The 16,195-nt window shown below is 67.0% G+C and overlaps 2 protein-coding genes across 4 annotated transcripts; one reads left to right on the top strand and one right to left on the bottom strand.

Annotated features, from left to right (window-relative positions):
- Positions 1 to 2,485: 2,485 nt before the first annotated feature.
- On the bottom strand, positions 2,486 to 9,313 carry CALY (calcyon neuron specific vesicular protein). Of its 2 annotated transcripts, none has more exons than XM_072804774.1 (6): positions 9,155 to 9,313; positions 4,820 to 4,974; positions 3,985 to 4,098; positions 3,357 to 3,470; positions 2,889 to 3,232; positions 2,486 to 2,628 (listed from the first exon to the last, which is right to left on the bottom strand). In XM_072804774.1, exons 2-5 carry the CDS (start codon positions 4,952 to 4,954, stop codon positions 2,912 to 2,914), a joined length of 684 nt encoding a protein of 227 aa, XP_072660875.1. In that variant the 5' UTR covers positions 4,955 to 4,974; positions 9,155 to 9,313; the 3' UTR covers positions 2,486 to 2,628; positions 2,889 to 2,911. The 2 variants fall into 2 exon arrangements, with proteins under 2 accessions (XP_072660875.1, XP_072660876.1); XM_072804775.1 differs by having other exon boundaries at positions 9,050 to 9,203.
- A 2,266-nt stretch (positions 9,314 to 11,579) lies between these two features.
- Positions 11,580 to 15,264, top strand: PRAP1 (proline rich acidic protein 1). Of its 2 annotated transcripts, none has more exons than XM_072804782.1 (5): positions 11,580 to 11,789; positions 13,492 to 13,561; positions 14,102 to 14,154; positions 14,810 to 14,919; positions 14,998 to 15,264. In XM_072804782.1, the coding sequence occupies exons 1-5, from the start codon at positions 11,737 to 11,739 to the stop codon at positions 15,204 to 15,206; spliced, it is 495 nt and encodes a 164-aa protein (XP_072660883.1). In that variant the 5' UTR covers positions 11,580 to 11,736; the 3' UTR covers positions 15,207 to 15,264. The 2 variants fall into 2 exon arrangements, with proteins under 2 accessions (XP_072660883.1, XP_072660884.1); XM_072804783.1 differs by having other exon boundaries at positions 11,585 to 11,789; positions 14,810 to 14,913; positions 14,998 to 15,262.
- The last annotated feature ends 931 nt before the right edge of the window (positions 15,265 to 16,195 follow it).

The raw sequence follows: 16,195 nt of genomic DNA, 5'->3' as shown, positions 1-16,195 counted from the left end.
GGAGCCACTGGGACCTTGCGGAGATCCTGGGTACCCTGCATACACCCGCAGTCTAGACGCCGCGTGGATGTACCGCATAGATTACTGTGGGCTGTGTCTACACGTGTGTACATACTCGCACACACATGCACGTGTGTCTGTGCACACACAGGAGGGAGATACGGAGCGTGTGTGCACGAACGGGTGTGTTACAGATCACACGCGCAGTTCCATGCGCAGAGCGCCCAAAGCAACACCCGTAAGCAGCACCCAGATCCTGGTGGCACCTTTGTTGTTGTTGGTTTTTCTTTTTTTTAAGATCTAATTTATTCATGAGAGACACAAAGAGAGAGAGAGGCAGAGACACAGGCAGAGGGAGAAGCAGGCTCCATGCAGGGAGCCCGACGTGAGACTCGATCCCAGGACCCTGGGGTCATGCCCTGAGCCAGAGGCAGACGCTCAACCGCTGAGCCGCCCGGGCACCCCTGGTGGCACCTTTGTGCCAGGAAGTTAGGAAGTGCCCAGAGGCTGATGGAGACGTGTCCCCAGGACGACTTCTACTAGCCAGGTACAAAGCAACGTGACCATAAAAATAAATAACGAGAGCACGGATTCCAGCCTCTTGAACGACATGGGAATCGGCGGGTCCTGCTGACGCAAACAAATGAAAGGGGAGACGGGAGAGCTTTTCTTTCCAGTAAACTAATGGAAGATCAACTAATAAGTGTAGAAAACGTGCCGAATTTAGGCAATTGTCACTTGGAAAATACAGTAGCTGGATTCAGACCAGACTGAGTGCTCTGAGCAGGGAGGGCTGAGGACCAAGGTGTTTCGTAGTCTAGAGCAGCATCCCCCGGAACGTGTATTAACTTACAGAGGCAAAGGGTAACGTCACGGGGTGCAACCCATTGGAAGCCACCCGAGCTGAGGATCTGTCCCCTTGGGGCGCACAGCCGGACCTCGGTGCCTTCCGGCGGGACACCAACACGGACTCAGCCTCTCCCCGGGATGTGTCCCGCGGCTCATCAGGACAACACGCCTCACACGTGCGAGCTGAGGCCCCTCTAAGGTGACCTGAGAACGGGGAAGGAGGTGGTGGCTGGGCTCCCGGACCGCCTCCCAGCCAGGCTTTTCTTTTTGCTAGGAAGGACGTTATTGAGACAGTTGGGGAAATATTAATAAGGTATATTGATTAAATAAGAGTATTTGTATCTAAGCTAAATTCCTGATTTTGGTCTGTAAAGAAAGTGCCCCTAGGAAATCCGCAGTGAGGTATTTAAGGGTAAAGAGGCAACTTCCTCTCCAAAGGCTCAGAAACACTTCAGCAGAGGACAGTCACGGGGATGGTGGCTGCTAGAGACAGCTGGCAGGTCACGCCTGGCAGATCCACAGACGGATGGACGGCTGGCTGGACAGACAGGGGCCCAGCGATGATGGAGACAGCCTCAGACCCAGCCCCCCCCCGCCCCCCCGCCCCCCCTCACCTGGCCTTGTGTGTCCACGGAACATCTCAAACACCTGCCTCACCCACTTCCTGCTATTCCAAAGCTGCTCAGACCCCTCACCTTGCCTCCCTGACCTGGAGGCCAGATGGTCCCACATTGTCTGAGCGCCCAGCCCTGTGCCCCCACGCAGGACCCCACTAGGGCCCAGGGACTCTGACCCACGGCATCGGTCGCTGGGCCACGCACTGAAAAGGCCTCTTTCCTGTCTGTTTCCTTGGCCTGAGCACCCAGCCCTTGGTGCTGGGGTCTGAGCTCCCCCCTCACCAGGGTGGGTGTCTGGGCCTGGGATCAAAGCCCTCAGGGGAAGACAGGAGCTGGAGTGGGGTCCTGGTCAGGCCTAGCCAGGTGGGAGCAGACTTGAGCCACCCAGCGCTGAAGCGGAGGGGGAGATGGGGGTGCTGTGGGCTGCGCGGAGACTCCTCAGACCTCCCACCGCCCCTGTACTTCCAAGGGAATGGGAGATGGGGTGCTCTGGACGCGGGGAGCCCCCTCGGGCCCCAGGAGTGGGCTCACATCCCCTCTCCAGAGGCCCAGGGCCGCTTGGAGCCACGCATTGGCTCACTTCTTCAGTGATGTGTGCCCGTGGGCCAGGCAGTGGAGGCGGGCACCACGTGTGGGTGCTGCCGGGAACAGGGGGCTCCAGATGCTCGGTCCATCGGGGTGGGGGGTGGGGGGTGGGGAGCACGCACAGCACAGCACGGGAGATGGACCAGCTCCGCTGGAGGTGGGGCTGGGGGAACTCAGGGACAGAGCCAAGGTCCCAAAGGCTCCCCTGAACATCGCAGTCAGCCTCCGAGGGCGAGGCCGCGTCCACGCTGCCCTCCCCCCCCGCCGGCGTGCACAGGTGCACCCCACTTCCCAGGGCGGCTCGCTGCCCCCCCACCGCGGCTCTTCAGAATCCTGCAGGGCCCCTCCCGGCAGGAGGAGGAGGCACGCGGGGGTGGGGGGAGGCAGGAGCAAGGAGCGGGACCAGGATGCGCAGGAGAAACAGGAGACGCAGCTGGATGTGAATCTTTACTTAGAGAAAAGCAGCAGAGCTGGAAGCTCAGGGGGCAGGGGCATCAGCGAGGGGTCCCGGAGGCGGGGCACGACCACAGGAGGGGAGCGCGTCGGGCGAGGGCGGTCACGGGTGCCGCCGGGGGCGCTGCCGAGACAGAGGGGAGGCGGGGCGAGAGCGGGCGCTCGAGGCGGGCACACGACCCCCACCGCCCAGGTGCGCGGGAAGGACCGCGCGGCGGAGCCCCGCCCTCCCCGCCCACTCCCACCCAGGCCCCGCCCCTCCCCGCCCAGGCCCCGCCCACTCCCCCGCCCTCCCCACCCAGGCCCCCGCCCACTCCCACCCAGGCCCCGCCCCTCCCATCCAGGCCCCGCCCACCCACCCCCCGCCCCGCCCCTCCCACCTACCCGGGCCGCAGGTGCGGGCGCCGTCACTGGGGGGCCGGGGCCGGGGGCGGGGCGCTGCCCGCTGCCTTCCGCGGCGCCTCCTTCTCTCCCGGGGCCGAGGGCTTTCCCGGGGGCTCGGTGGCCGCCGCCCCCGCCGCGCCCGCCCCCGCCGCCGCGCCCGCCTGGGTGGGCGCCTTGGGCCCCTCCTTGACGGCGCGGTAGTTCTCCCCCCAGGCCGAGGGCGTCTCGGTGCCGTGCTTGCGGCTCAGCGGGTAGGCCCCGATGGCGGCCAGGATGCTTCGGTGGCGCTCGGGGTCCATCTCCGTGTAGTACATCTCCAGGGTCAGCGGGGTGCAGATCTTGTGCTGCGGGGGGCGGGGGGTCAGGGCGGCCCGAGGGGTCCTCCCTGGGGCGGGCAGCCCACCCGCCAGGCTTCCGCGGGGACATGGGGGCCCTGCCCACCCCGCCCCCCAGCGGGCCAGGGCTTACCCGGAGCAGGAAGCCGTCGGGGCAGGTGAACTGGTCATACCAGATGGCCTTGTACATGATGAGGACACAGCCCAGGAGCGCCATGGCAAAGGCGATCATCCGCGCGGTGGGCAGCTGGGGGGCCGGGGACAGAGAGGGGCGCCGGGGAGGGTCAGCGCGCTCGGGGCAGGGGCTGCGCTCACCGCCTCTGCTGGGGGGTCCCTTCCAGCTCCCAGACGCCCCCCAGAGAGGGCAGATTTCACAGGGCTTTAGACGCGGCATGCTAAAACTGGCAAAGCCATCATTAGGGGACTTGAGGGCGAAAAAACACGGTGGGAAAAAATATTAGGCACATACACAGCAGAAGTACATACAAAGCCCAGGTCACTCAGGAAGAGACACGTGACCCCGGGAGATGGGCGCAGCAGGAGCCCTGGGCCAGAGGAGCCCCGCGGAGCCGCAGGGTGAGGGCCCCGAGGGGGGGATCCCTGCCCACCTGGCTCCCTGACCACAGGCGAGGGGGCGAGGGGCCCAGCCCACCTGGCTCAGAGCACGGGCTCCCCTGCCTCAGCTGCCTGCTCCCCATCTTCCCTGCCCCCAATCCCCTGGGATCAATCCCTGGGCAGCGTGGCACCGGGAGGGGGGTTACCCTGCGCCCTTCCTCTGGGTGGTTACAGGCCAGCTTCTGGGCCTCCAGGTCGGGGAACTTCTTTGGCTGGTCCGGGGAGGACAGCTGGTATTCCGTCTGTGTCTTGATAACCACCTGCAGGAAGAGGGGAGCCAGGAGCACACTGAAATGGGGGACTGGGAGGGGCCCCAGGTCGGTTGCCCTGGAGCTGGATGCTGAGCAGCTGCTGCACCATCTAGTGGCAAGGCTACACTGGCTACAAGGGCTGGCTGGGGGCAGGCAGGTGGTGCCCCCAGGTGCCACAGGGTCCCCTGAGCCCAGGGCTGCCTCTAACCCCGAGCCCCAGGGCCCCGGCCTGAGGCCGACTGATGCAGGCCCGGAAGGTGGCCCCTCCTCCGCTCTGCTGCAGCGCCTGCCTCAGGTCCTGCTCCAGGGCACACGGGGTGGGGGGGGGGGGGGAGCGGCGCAGCTGTGCCTCAGCAGATTCCTCCAGAAAGCTGCCCTCCATCAGACCTTGCCCAAGGACCCTGTCTCGCCCACAGGGAAGGTGGAAATTTTTGCTTGGAGCGCCTGCTGGGCACCCCTGCCAGGCACCGTCTGCCAGATGGCGTGGGACTCCCGACGGTCACCCTGCGGTCAGTTTACACAGTTCACAGATGAGGAAAGGGTGACTCCGGGTGACGGGACAGCTGATCAGGTCACAGACTGCCTGGCCAACTAGGGTTGTGGCCCAGCCCAGCCCTTCCCCTGCTTGCTCTCCTGCCTGATGGGGGAGGCCACATGGAAGTGACCCTTGCCCCTCCCCTCTGTTCTGGGCGGGCTGAGAAGAGCCCTCCTTGCTGGCCCAGGCGCTCACCTGGTCAGGGAACGGTGGCTGGAGCTGGCTGACATCCAGGGGGCTGATGAGAGGGACGCTGTCTGTGGTGGCCCCGTCCTGATCCCCTGGGTCTTTGCCCGGCTTCCCGGAGAAGCTGCAGCCCAGCTTCACCATGGTGAGCAGCGGTCCTCGGCCTGTCCGGAGGAGACACCGGTCACTGCCCACTCACCACCCGACCATGGCACCCCTGGGAGAGGGCGAGGGGGCCCCAGCCTGGACCCGGTTCCTCACACCGGAGCCAGGACAGCCAACATCCCAGGACAAACCGGGCATGTTCAGCCATAGGTCTCCTGGCCCCTGGGCCCCAGAGCCATGCGGGGTGTGCCCAGGCACACATGCGGGCCTGCCCCAGCGCACTTCGGAGGGCAGATGTTGTGCTCAACAGAAACCGATCCCGATCCCGCCTGGGGGGCTCGGTGGGTTCAGCATCCGACTCTTGATTTCCGCTCAGGTCGTGGTCTCAGGGTCCTGGGATCAAGCCTGTGTCAGGCTCCCTGCTCAGTGGGGAGCCGGCTTGAGATTCCCTCTCCCTCTGCCCCTCCCCCACCTGTCTCTCTAAAATAAACAAAATCTTTCTAAAAAATCATGATTAATTTCAATAATATCTGGAAAAGTATTTGAGACTATCCAACAATTGTTTATTACTTTAAATACCTATTAGCAGACTAAGGGTAGAGGAAAACATCCTTAACCTGATAAAGGCTACCCACAAAAATCCCCACAGCATCGGGTATGAACTAAACAGTGAAAGCTTTGCCTTTAAGATGAAGGAGCAAAAACGGCCTTTTACTATCAGTTCCATAAGTCATGGCGCTGCAGGTCTTACATCAATGACAAAAAATTATCCCTCAATGTGGGAAATAAGCACTGACCGTAAAAGGGCTACATTAGAATTAAGAACTTCCGCTTATCAAAACGTAGCCTTCAGAGAGTGGCAGCAAAGCGAGACCGGAGAAGGCATGTGCAACGCGCCGACGGCGAGGGACTCGGGCCCATCAGCGAGAGATGTTCAGGTCCCTCTGCCCGAGTGTAACCTTCCTAGGAAATCGGGTCTTTGCAGACGTGACCGCGTGAAGATGACATCATGGTGGATCACAGGAGCCCTACCCCAGTGCTTGGGGTCCTACGTTTGGGGGCACACAGGGAGGCAGAGGTCGGAGGGATGCATTCACAAGCCACTGAACACTGGGGTCCCCAGAAGCAGGGAGAGGCCGGAAGGCTCCTTCCCTAGAGCCCCAAAGGCGCACAGCCCTCCCTAATTCTGGATTCTTGTCTCCAAAGAATCCTGGATTCTCCCACACACATGCCTGTTGTTTTAAGCCACCCGCTGGGTGATTCGTTGGCCGCGAGGAAGCTAACGTTTGGGCAAAACAGCTCAGGTTGATGAAGAAAAATATTAGAAAAACCTCATAGAAAAATGCAGGAAGGAAGATTTCAAAAGGCCACGGATACTAAGCAGGCGCTCGCCTCATTAGCCCACGAGGGGGCCAATCAGAACCGGCTCGGGGAGATGCGCTGAAGCCCCCCCAAACCCAGGAGAGCTCGAGGAGCCCAGGAGCCAAAGCCCTGCAGGGGGTGTGGACTCACGTAAGCCACACACGCCGAACCCTGAGCGGCCCTCACTCCGGGGTGGACGCCCCGCAGGACGAGCGTCCGCTAACGTGGATGGCAGGGCCGGTCCCACGGACACACAACCGCACGCCAGAAAACAAGCCGTAAATGAGGCGTTCCTGCCACCGAGTCCTTATAGCAATGGGGTGAACGGTGTAGCCGCGGGCAGGACCGGCCCAACCCCACGGGAGGAGGCTGGCCCCGAAAGCAGCCGCCGGAGGAACCAGGCTCGGCACTTAGGGACCCGCACTGCGCGGCTCCAGACCAATTAATGCTCCTGCGTCTGGGGAGTCTGGGGGGCCTCGGGGGAGGGGAGCAGCTTCAGGGCCCTGCGGGGATTTCCAGTCTTCACTGGCTGGTGGATGACTGGGGTGCACTTACCTTCAATCATCAGGTTGCACGTTTGTTTTACGTCATCTTCTGAATATTCGTTATATTTCACAACAAAGAGTTCAAAATAAATGAGACCAACAACCAAAGGACAGCAGGCTGGGGGCAGAGGCCCGGCCACCCCACCCCTCCCCAGGCTTTGGGCCCTGGCGTGCGCCTTCGCAGAGAAGGGAGTCTCGTGGCACCTGTGCCGGGCTGTCTGCCTACCTCCTCCTTGTAGGACCGGGGTCAGACCCCGGGGGGCTGTGCTTCTGGCCCCGGCCACTGCCTGCACCCGTCCTATAGACTGCTGTCCCGGGCGACCTCACTATCCCCAGACGCCTCCCCCGCAGCAGCCCCACCAGGCCCATGGGGGACCGCCTCACACCCCAGAGGCCAGGCCCTGCTGTGGGTTCCTGGTGTGGGCAGGCAGGGTGGGAATACCGAGGAGCTCCGGCCCGGAGGCCCAGGGGTGCTGGGACGGAGAGTGTGCAGGTGCTGGGCAGGGAGGTCCTTGTAGGACAAAGGGGGGTGGCCAGGAGCCGCATCGTCGGGCCGCAAAGAGGCAGCCGGCTGGGCAGAGGGCACCCCCATGGGGGACTTCCTGGGCGCTCCAGGGAGGAAGGTCCCCTTAGGGCCCTGAGTGGGGGCTCATCCTTGGATCTACGCCCCGGGCGCCGGGCCCTTACGGGCCAGCAAAGCGCCCCCGACTGCACCCCTAGGCTGGAGAGCTTCTAGGGAGTGGGGCTGGCAGGGGGGCAGCCCGGGGAGGACGCAGGGCAGCCGCGGGAGGCCGAGGTGGACCAGCACCCATGGGAACATCCCAGCGCTGGGGAGGACAGAGGGCCCGGAAGCCCCGGGAGGGGACCCCGGAGGGAGGGCCTGACGGGCCGCGGAGGAGGGGGAGGCCGGGGCAGCAAGTGCGCAGCGCTGCAGGGGCGGGAGGGCGGCGGGGCCCTGCGGCTTGCAGAGGGGGGGCGGGGGGCGGGGGGCGCGAGGTCGCCCTTAGCCCCAACCTCCGGCCGCCGGCCCCGGGACAGGTAGCTCCGCCTCTGGGGTCCTCTAGGAGCCAAGCCTCCTCCGACAGAGCGTGACGTCCGTGTGACGTCATCACGGGTTTCCATGGCAACGGAGGCCGGGAATGACACATCTTCTCCAAGGGAAGGAGCCATTTGGGGCCTTCGGGCCTCTCCGCGTCGGGTTCCAGGCCTCACGCCCGAGGCGCAATGCTGGGGCAGGGGCGGGCTGCATGTGGGACCCCCCCCCCACATCCTTCCCTCGCTGAGTCGTGGGGCCCCCTGGGCAGGCGGGCTGGGCTCATTCCCAGGACAGGCTCGGAGGTCGCCCTGCGCCTCCCGCCCCCCCCCCTTCTGCCGTCGTCCGCTCCCCACTGCGGGCTGCTGGGCGGCGTCTGCGGAGGCGGCGCGGGATGAGCGGGGCGCGGGGAGGGGGGCGAGGGGCCCTGGCGGAACAGCCCGCAGGAGCCGGGCCGCGGGTGCTCGCCCGCCCGCCCCCGCCCGCCCCCGCCCGGCTGCATCTGCGTCACGCGGAGGGCTGCGCACCTGCGCGGGCTCCTGCGGGCCGGGCGCGTGTCGGGCGCGCATGTGACTGCGGAGCGCGGGGCGGTGCGTGCCGAGCGGACACCCCGCAGGGCGCAAGCCCCCGCCCCCGCGCCCGCCGCCCCCGGCCTGGCTCTCGGCTCCCGCACAGCCCCGGAGGCCCAGGTGGGGGCGGCTCGTCTCTGCACCCGCCCCGGCTTCCCGCGCGCCCGCCACCTGTGGCCCGAGCCCGGGGTCTGCGGCAGGTGCTGCTGGAGCGATGGCGCGGGGCCCCGGCGCTCCTCGGTCCGGCCGTCCGCTCCCCCCGCGCCCCCCGCGCCCCCCGCGCCCCCCGCCCTCGCACAGAGCCGGACCTTCTGGAACGGGCCGCCCCTCCGCAGCCCCCAGGGCTCTCCGGCCCCCGCGACGCCGCTGATGCTGGCCCCGACCCCCGCCCGCGCCGCGCCGCGCGGCCGAGACGGGGTCGGGGCGGCACGTCGGGTCTGCGCGCGGCTGGACACCGGCGGTTCCTCGGGGGTCCGGGCAGCGGCTCGCCCCGCGGAGGCCCCGGCCGTCGGGGGGGCCTGCGGACAGCACCCCGCTGCGGCCACCGGAGACCCCAAGGAGGGACCCCGGCTCCCCCCCGGCCGCCATCGGGTCGGCCGCGGTGCCCCCGTCCCTGCACACGCACCTGCACGCGCACCTGCACGCGCACCTCGCGCGGCCGTGCACACGCCCCTGCACACTCGGCCCCCCTCGCCCCCGCTCCACAAGGAGAAATGTGGAAATGGCTCACAGGCGGCTCCGACGGGCAGCTGCTGCACGGCGCGGCCGCAGGACGAGGATGCGGAGGAAGGATGCGGTTCCAGACGCTTCGCAGCCGGGGCGGGGCGGGGGAGGGGCCGAGCCGAGACCGAGGCTGCTGTCGCCTGGGAGACGCGGGCGGAGGGAGGGAGCGCTTGCGTCTGCGGCCACCGCTCCACCCCGGAGCCCCCCCTGTGGGAGCTGCGCAGGGGCAGGGGGTGCAGGGGGTGCAGGGGGCTCCCACCCGGACAGCACACCGCCTGCCTCACTGCGTGGGGGGCAGCTGAGCCCTGCCTGCCCCCCGGCGTGCCCCCCACGACCCTGTCCGGGGCTCAGACTGCCTTCTTGCCCCCCTTGGTGTGCCGACGCCTGAAGCCCCAGGCCAGCCCCTGCCCCTGGAGCAAGCCTGTCGCTCGTTCCCCATTGGGCCACCAGGGAGGGGTGCTGGGGTGCGAGCGCAGCTGAGGGGGCTCGGGCTGCTGCCAGCTGGTGGTGGACGGGCCCGAACGTGTGTTTGTGCAGCCTGAGGCCTCCCTCCTCTGGGCAGGTGCGAGGACCAGTCGCTAGGGTCCGTGGTCATTCACGGGGCACTTACGGTCAGCTTTGTCAGCTAGACGTTTCCCAAAGGCCTGCACCGTCTGAGGCCAGAAACGAGCAGTGGCACGGTCCGTCCACCTGCCGCCGACGCTTGCTGTCATCTGTTTGGTCACCTGGGGCCACAGGCTGCGCAGTGCAGCCACCGGGATTTGGCTCCTTAGATGCTGGAGGTTCCAAGCCGGGGTCAAGGCGAGGGCAGACTTGGTTTCCACAGGCTCCTCTCCTTGGCTGGTGGCTCCTGACAGTCCCCCGTCTACCTTGTCTTTTCTTAGAAGGACACTCAGCAGAACTGATTGGGCCCCCGAGACGACCTCTTTTTTTTTTTTTTTTTTTCCAGCACACACCCAGCTCCGGGATCAAGAGCTGCGTGCTCCAGGCCCGAGCCACCCAGGTGCCCCTAGAACGATGCGTTTTGAATTAACTTTGGTGTGCAGTGGGGTCCCGTCACGACTTGCGTGGAGTTGGCTTGCGGGTCTGGGAGACCCGAAAATTGAGAGTTTCTGCGCGCCCCGACAGCGGCTCCCCACGGCTCCGAGGCGGCACCAGACCACAAAACGAATACACTGAGTCACGCCAGAAGCACTACGGCTGTCGTTTGGATTTCCAGGAGAAAAAGATTAAGAAAGAAGGTCGAGAGGCTCAGGAACGTTCAAAGAAAGCAAAAAAGATGATTGGTCTGAAAACTAAGCTGTACCTGGAACAGCGGCGTGCTGAAAAAATACCAAAAGGACTCTCCAGAGGCAGGAGACGAGAAAGGGCAAACCAAAGAGTGAGGAGAAGACGCCCCCGGAGCAGGGCCTGCAGGTGTCCCGGCCCGAGGGGCAGCCCCCGCTTAAGTCCTTTCCAATGTGACTGAACAGAGGAACAGAGCAAGCCGGGAAGTGGGGAGTTCCTTTACCCGGATTCGCGCTCCGGGAGACACAGAAGCACTAAAAGTCATTCTCAGGGAAGAGAAAGAGGAAAGCATGGAAGGGGACGGTCACTAGTCTGCTTTGCCGGAGTCGCTCTCCTCGGAAACCACCTGCGCGCAAAGGTTCATTGGCCAACGGGCTTACCTGTCACAAAGGCCCAGTAACAGCCTAAATTGAAAGCCACCTTCTGGGGATGCCCAGGGGCTCAGCGGGTGAGCGTCTGCCTTGGGCCCAGGGCGTGACCCCGGGGTCCCGGGATCGAGTCCCGTGTCGGGTTCCCCGCAGGGAGTCTGCTTCTCCCTCTGCCTGTGTCTCAGTCTCTCTCTCTGTGTCTCGCATCAATAAATAAGTAAAATGTTTTTAAAAATTCTGTTTATTGAAATTGCTTAAGACATTTCATCACCCTCCCCTTTATTTCTTTTTTAAAAAGATTATTTATTTATTCATAAATAAAGCTGGGAGCACGCAGGACCGTGGGGCCCCTGTAGCAGCACCCTGGAGTTGGGGCAGGGGGGCCCTGCAGGGAGGCCCCGTTCCCACCCAAGGCTCGGCCGCAGGTGCGCGCCCTTCTCTAGGCGCCTGTGCCAGGGTCCGTGTCCACGCCAGGGCCCCGACGTGGCTTCCCCCAAGGATGCCCAGTCCGACTGGGGGGAGCCCCACCCCTTGCCCGTGGCTCCGGGCAAACCCGCTCCAGGAGGAGGCCTGTGCCAGGAGCACAAGGGGTGGGGTGGGAGGTCGGGACGGTTTTCCAGCTTCCGGACCACCCGTCAGCCCAGTTTCAGCTCCAATCCTCCAGATCGCAAAGTAACATCTGGACATTCTGCTGGTGGCGGCCAGGGGGTGTGGGCCCGGGCGTGCGGGTCCCCCGTGGGGGTCGAAGCACCTCGGGTGGGTCCTCAGGGGGAGGGGGGAGCCAGCTGGGGAGCACCAGCCGCCACTGCTGCTGGGATCCCTGGTCTCTGACCTCTGTCCAGATCCGCCCACGTTGGGGCCATAAAGCCCGAGGAACCGGCGGGAGGAGCAGAGCAGATCTGAGTCACTGGATCCAGTTACTTGGATCTGAACTATGGGTCCCCGAGAGCACCGTCTACACTGGGAAGAGGACCTCATCATGAGGAGGTAATGCCCAACGCCCCTAAGCCAGAACCCCCCACCCAAACCGGGCGGTCTGCTTGGGTCCGGGAGCCCCGGGCAACCACGTCCTGGCTCAGGCTGGCTCCGTGGAGGGAGCCGGCGGGGGAGGAAGGGGTGGCCTCTGTCCTCAGGCAGGGGTTTGGCTGCGGGCCCCAGGGCGGCTAGAACTGCCCATCCCGTGTCTACCTCGGGACCAGCTTGGAGGGCCTCGCCCGGGACCCCCTGACAGGGCACCCTGTCCCCTGGGGCCCCTTGGCGCCTGGAAGGGGAGGCAGGAGGCGCTGGGTCAGGAGGAGAGGTAGGGGTCAGATGCTGCCAGAGGGGACAGTCCCCTGGAAGCTGGGCCGGGGGGTCAGAGGCTGTCCTCCCCCCCGGGGCGTCCCCTCCTTCCTTCATCTCCTGGGGACCCCCTCCCCTCCTCCCATGAGCCTGAGCACTCCCCTCGCCCTCCTGGTCTGGGGGCTTCTCCTGGGGGCCCCCCGGGCTCAAGCCAGAGGCCGTGCCTCCCCTGCAGGGAGGCGGGTCGCAGCGGGGCTTGGGGTCCCTGGGCCCCCTTGGGAGTCCAAGCTGCCTTCCTGGGGAGAGGCCACGGGTTCCGGAGCCATGGCCACACCCCCACGCCGGGGACCCAGCCGCGACCTCACCCATGAGGTGCTTTCCTGGGCTTAGCTGGACAGCGAGGTGGGGGTGTGGAGTCCGGACACGTCGGCGCGGGGCACAGTTCAGCCTCTGTGGGTGGGTGCCCGAGGGGCAGGGGCCCTCCCGAGCAGCCCGCCCCCGGCACGCCCCCGCCCTTTGGCCCCAGCGTCTGGAGAGGGAGCCAAGGGTTCCTGCGAGGGCCCCGCGCTGGGCCCAGACCGAGGAGCAGGACAGAGGCCCATCGGGCATTTGAGTTTCTTTGAGCAAAACCAGTTAGGCCCGGGCGGCCGCATCCTGCAGACAGGAGGGTGTTGGAGGGCGGGGGGGAGCGGGAAGGGGGGGTGAGGGTCGTCGCCAATGGCCTCCAGGCTGCCCCGGCCGCTCCCGCCTCACTGCCCTCAGGATCTGTTTCTGGGGGAGCCGAACCCGTATTTAGGGTCCAGGTGGGTGACCTGGGGCTTGGGGTGGCGAGTCCGTCGGGTGCACACTGTGCCCCGGTCAGTCTCCCGTCCTGGCCTCCGGCCGCCCTGGGTGAGGCTCCCAGGACCTTCTAGCTGGGCCCACGGTCGCCTGTCCGGCGTGCATGTGTCCCCTCCATTTGGCCGTCGCTCCCTGACTCCCTGCTCGGGGCCTGGAGCTTGACGCCTCTCCCCGTGCAGCCTCCTGGGCACCCTCAGGGCTTCCTGAGGGGACGCCCGCACCACCCCGCTGTCCACCCGCAGCTGCAACAGGCCAGGTGCCGACTGGCCGTGCGGGATCCGCCATGCCGGGCTTTGGGGGGCAGGACGCGGTGCTCTGAGCACCACCAGCGCCACGTTCTGTGCCGGGAGGAGAGGGGAGGCCCGGCCAGCATCTCCCCCGGAGGCCGGCAGTGTGGGGCTGTTGCGGCTGCTGGGGGCAGCGGGGCAGAGGCCGTGGCCCGAGGGGCCTGGGCATCCTCGGGGAGAGAACACCGCGCAGACGAGGCCGGGCCACGGCAGGGGTGTCCCGGCGGGAGCTCCGTGGGCAGGGCGGCCCGGCCTCTCCCCATCCTCTCTGGTCCCCTCAGGCTCTTCCTGGTCGCCTGGCTGGTGGTTCTGCTGGTGCTGCAGGAGGTGGGCTCGGCTTCCTTGGCCCAGGTATGTGCAGGCCCTGAGCCCGGCCCCCAGGAAGGGAGGTGAAGAAGATGGCACGAGGTGGGGCCCCGACAGCAAGGGCCCGTGGGTGCTGGGGGGGCGGACTGAGCAGGGGCGTCCGCTGGGCAAGGAGGCCCAGGTGGAGCAGGGCCCGGATGCCTTGCGCCCCGCCGGCCAGTGCAGGGCTCATCCTGTCCTCGTGCCCTGCGGCCGGGGGCCCTCTGTGCAGATGACCGTGTGCCCCCACCCGTCTCGCCCCACCCCACCCTGCACACCTGGGAGAGACCAGGTCAGGGGAAGCCCCCCCCCTCCCGGCAGCAGACAGCAGGTCGCTCCCCGTGGCACCGCTTCGTCGCCCGCCCTGTGCTCAGCCTGCTGCATGGAGGCTCAAGAGCAGGGCCCTCCTCGGGCCACCGGGGTCCAGACTCAGCCCCAGGGGTTGCCCAGTCTCCCCGTGAGCCCCCAGCAGGTGGGGTGCCCTGGCCGGTGTGGTCCTCTGCCCTGTGCAGGCCACGGAGCACACACCTGCCAACTCGCTTCCAGGGCCTCGTCAGGACCGACGGCAAAGTCGGGGCCCCTGAGCAGGACCCAGAGGGGTGAGTGCCCCCAGCACCCCTTCCACGCCCCCTGCTCTGGCCCCGCCTGGGAGCTCCCTTAGCTAAGGGCATTGGTGGGTGAAGGGGGAGGGGGCAATGCTTCAGCCAGTAGGGCCCCCTGGGATCTGTCAGCGACCTACAGGGGCACAGGACGGGGTGGGGGGCCTTCCTGCAGCCCCCAGACCCCCACACCACAGCCACAGCTGAAGGCGCTGTAGGTCGCCCTCGCAGGAGGCATTTCTCCCCAGGGGGCCCCAGCCTGTGAGGGCCTGGCCTTGGAGCAGGGGCTCCTGCCCAGCTCTCGGGGTCTCCAGGGCCTGGAGGTTTGCTCAGGGGACGCCCTTGGGGACGCAGCTCAGGGATGCGGTGGGGACGCCTGGGCTGTGGGTCTGGGTCCCCTGGGGGTGGTCTGGCCGTAGCTCCCCGCGGGGGAACGCGGGGGGGTGGGGAGCAGTGGTGCTTGTGCTGGGCCCTGGGGCAGCTGGCCAGCGACCGAACCGAGTCGCCGAGGACCCTGGAGCCGCCGAGGACCCCGGTGCGGAGCAACCGGCCTCGAGCCAGGGCCCCCGGCTGCTCACCGGGTGGTGGGCCCCCGGGTGGGGTGGCCCGGCTGCCTCCTGGGGTGCAAGCAGACCTGACCCAGCTGTGCTCCCAGGGCCCGGGGAGCCCACATGCTGGAGACGCTGAAACACGACAACCAGCCCACGGGTCTCCTCGTGGCCCCAAAGCTGGCAGCTGCCACGTGGGCGACATGGCAAGGTCAAGGTGGGCACCCCTGGGGGGCAGGGTCCCGGCAGGGGAGCCGCGTGGGGCCTACTTCCCTCACCCCCCTCTTGTCTGCAGGCTCCGAGGCCCAGGCGGGGGCGGAGGGCACCTGGGGCCGTGCCCCCAGCTGGGACCCTGAGCCGGACCGCGACAGCCTGTACCACCCCCCGCCCGAGGAGGCCCAGGGCCCGGCGCAGCTCTGGCCGTGGGTGCTTCCACCTCAGCAGGTGCTTCAAGGGCCGGAGGAGGACCGAGACCACATCTACCACCCCAGGGAGGCCTCCTAGGGGCCCTGACCCTCCCCAGCTAGAAAAATAAAGCTGCAGAGGCCACGAGTGTCTTTGGGAGGCGCGTCCGTGGTCAGAGCCCGCCGTCAGGGGAGGAAGGCCCTGGTCGTCGCAGCTCGGGAGCCCCGGAGGCCCCCAGCCCCGCGGCTCTGCTCCTTGAAGGGCCTGTGCCCTCGGCGCCCCCCGGGCCTGGTGGAGGTCAGCCCCCCACAGACGGGCTGCCGGTGCGGGCAGGACTCAGGCCCCGACTCCCGGTCCTCACTCTCTGGGTGCTTGTTGGGCGCCCTCTGAGGCCCGGGGCTCCGCACCCCGCCCTTGGGGCCGCGGGCTGGGGCTCGGGCGCAGGGACCGAGCGGGAGGGGCTGAGCCGCACGTGCCCGGGGCTCCCGCGTGGCGGTCACGGCCCCGCCGGAGGGAGGGAAGCACTTGGCGCCCCCGCTCCGCACGCAGGACACAGGGTGAAACATCAGGCAGAGGCCACCAAGCTCTCGCCACTGCCCGGGGACGGTGAGCTCGTGAGGGTGACCTCACGCCCCAGGGCTGGGTGTCCGCCCGTGGGTCCCCTCTGAGGACTTGGACGGCAGCCCACACCCGAAGCTCTGCGTGAGGGCCCATGTGCCTCACCGCCCGGCGTCACCCCGTGTTCCTGATGGAGGGACCCCAGACGGACGGTGACCTCACAGGGCAGCCGGGCGGCGTGAGCACTGGGACCCCGCGCGGGCTCTGAGGCCCACACAGCCGAGGGCTCACGGTCTCTCCCGTCCCTCCCGTCCCTCCTGTTGGTCAAGGACGGCATCTCTGAGCCGTGTGGGTTCGGGCGGCGCCCGGCTCGGATGGAAGGGCAGGGGGGCCCCGGCCCTGGGCAGCCCGGGGAGTCTGTGGCCAGGTCACGCGGCCGGGAGCCCCTGCAGAGGCCGGGCCAGCTGGGGGCCCGGGAGTGTGCGAGCCGCGTGAGCAGGAGACAGCGCAGAGGCAAGAGGCTCCCACGT

The sequence above is a fragment of the Canis lupus genome, chromosome 29 (genome assembly GCF_048164855.1).
Source record: "Canis lupus baileyi chromosome 29, mCanLup2.hap1, whole genome shotgun sequence".
Taxonomy (NCBI): domain Eukaryota; kingdom Metazoa; phylum Chordata; class Mammalia; order Carnivora; family Canidae; genus Canis; species Canis lupus.
This window is presented reverse-complemented; position numbering and strand designations above follow the sequence as displayed.

Coding starts and splice junctions, on each gene's coding strand:
- CALY (XM_072804774.1), bottom strand. CDS start 4,954: ATGGTGAAGCTGGGCTGCAGCTTCTCCGGGAAGCCGGGCAAAGACCCA. Junction 4,099..4,819: donor AGCCACCGTTCCCTGACCAG/GTGAGCGCCTGG, acceptor CTCTTCCTGCAG/GTGGTTATCAAGACACAGAC. Junction 3,233..3,356: donor CCGACGGCTTCCTGCTCCGG/GTAAGCCCTGGC, acceptor CGCCCCCCGCAG/CACAAGATCTGCACCCCGCT.
- PRAP1 (XM_072804782.1), top strand. CDS start 11,737: ATGGGTCCCCGAGAGCACCGTCTACACTGGGAAGAGGACCTCATCATG. Junction 11,790..13,491: donor GAGGACCTCATCATGAGGAG/GTAATGCCCAAC, acceptor TGGTCCCCTCAG/GCTCTTCCTGGTCGCCTGGC. Junction 13,562..14,101: donor GCTCGGCTTCCTTGGCCCAG/GTATGTGCAGGC, acceptor ACTCGCTTCCAG/GGCCTCGTCAGGACCGACGG.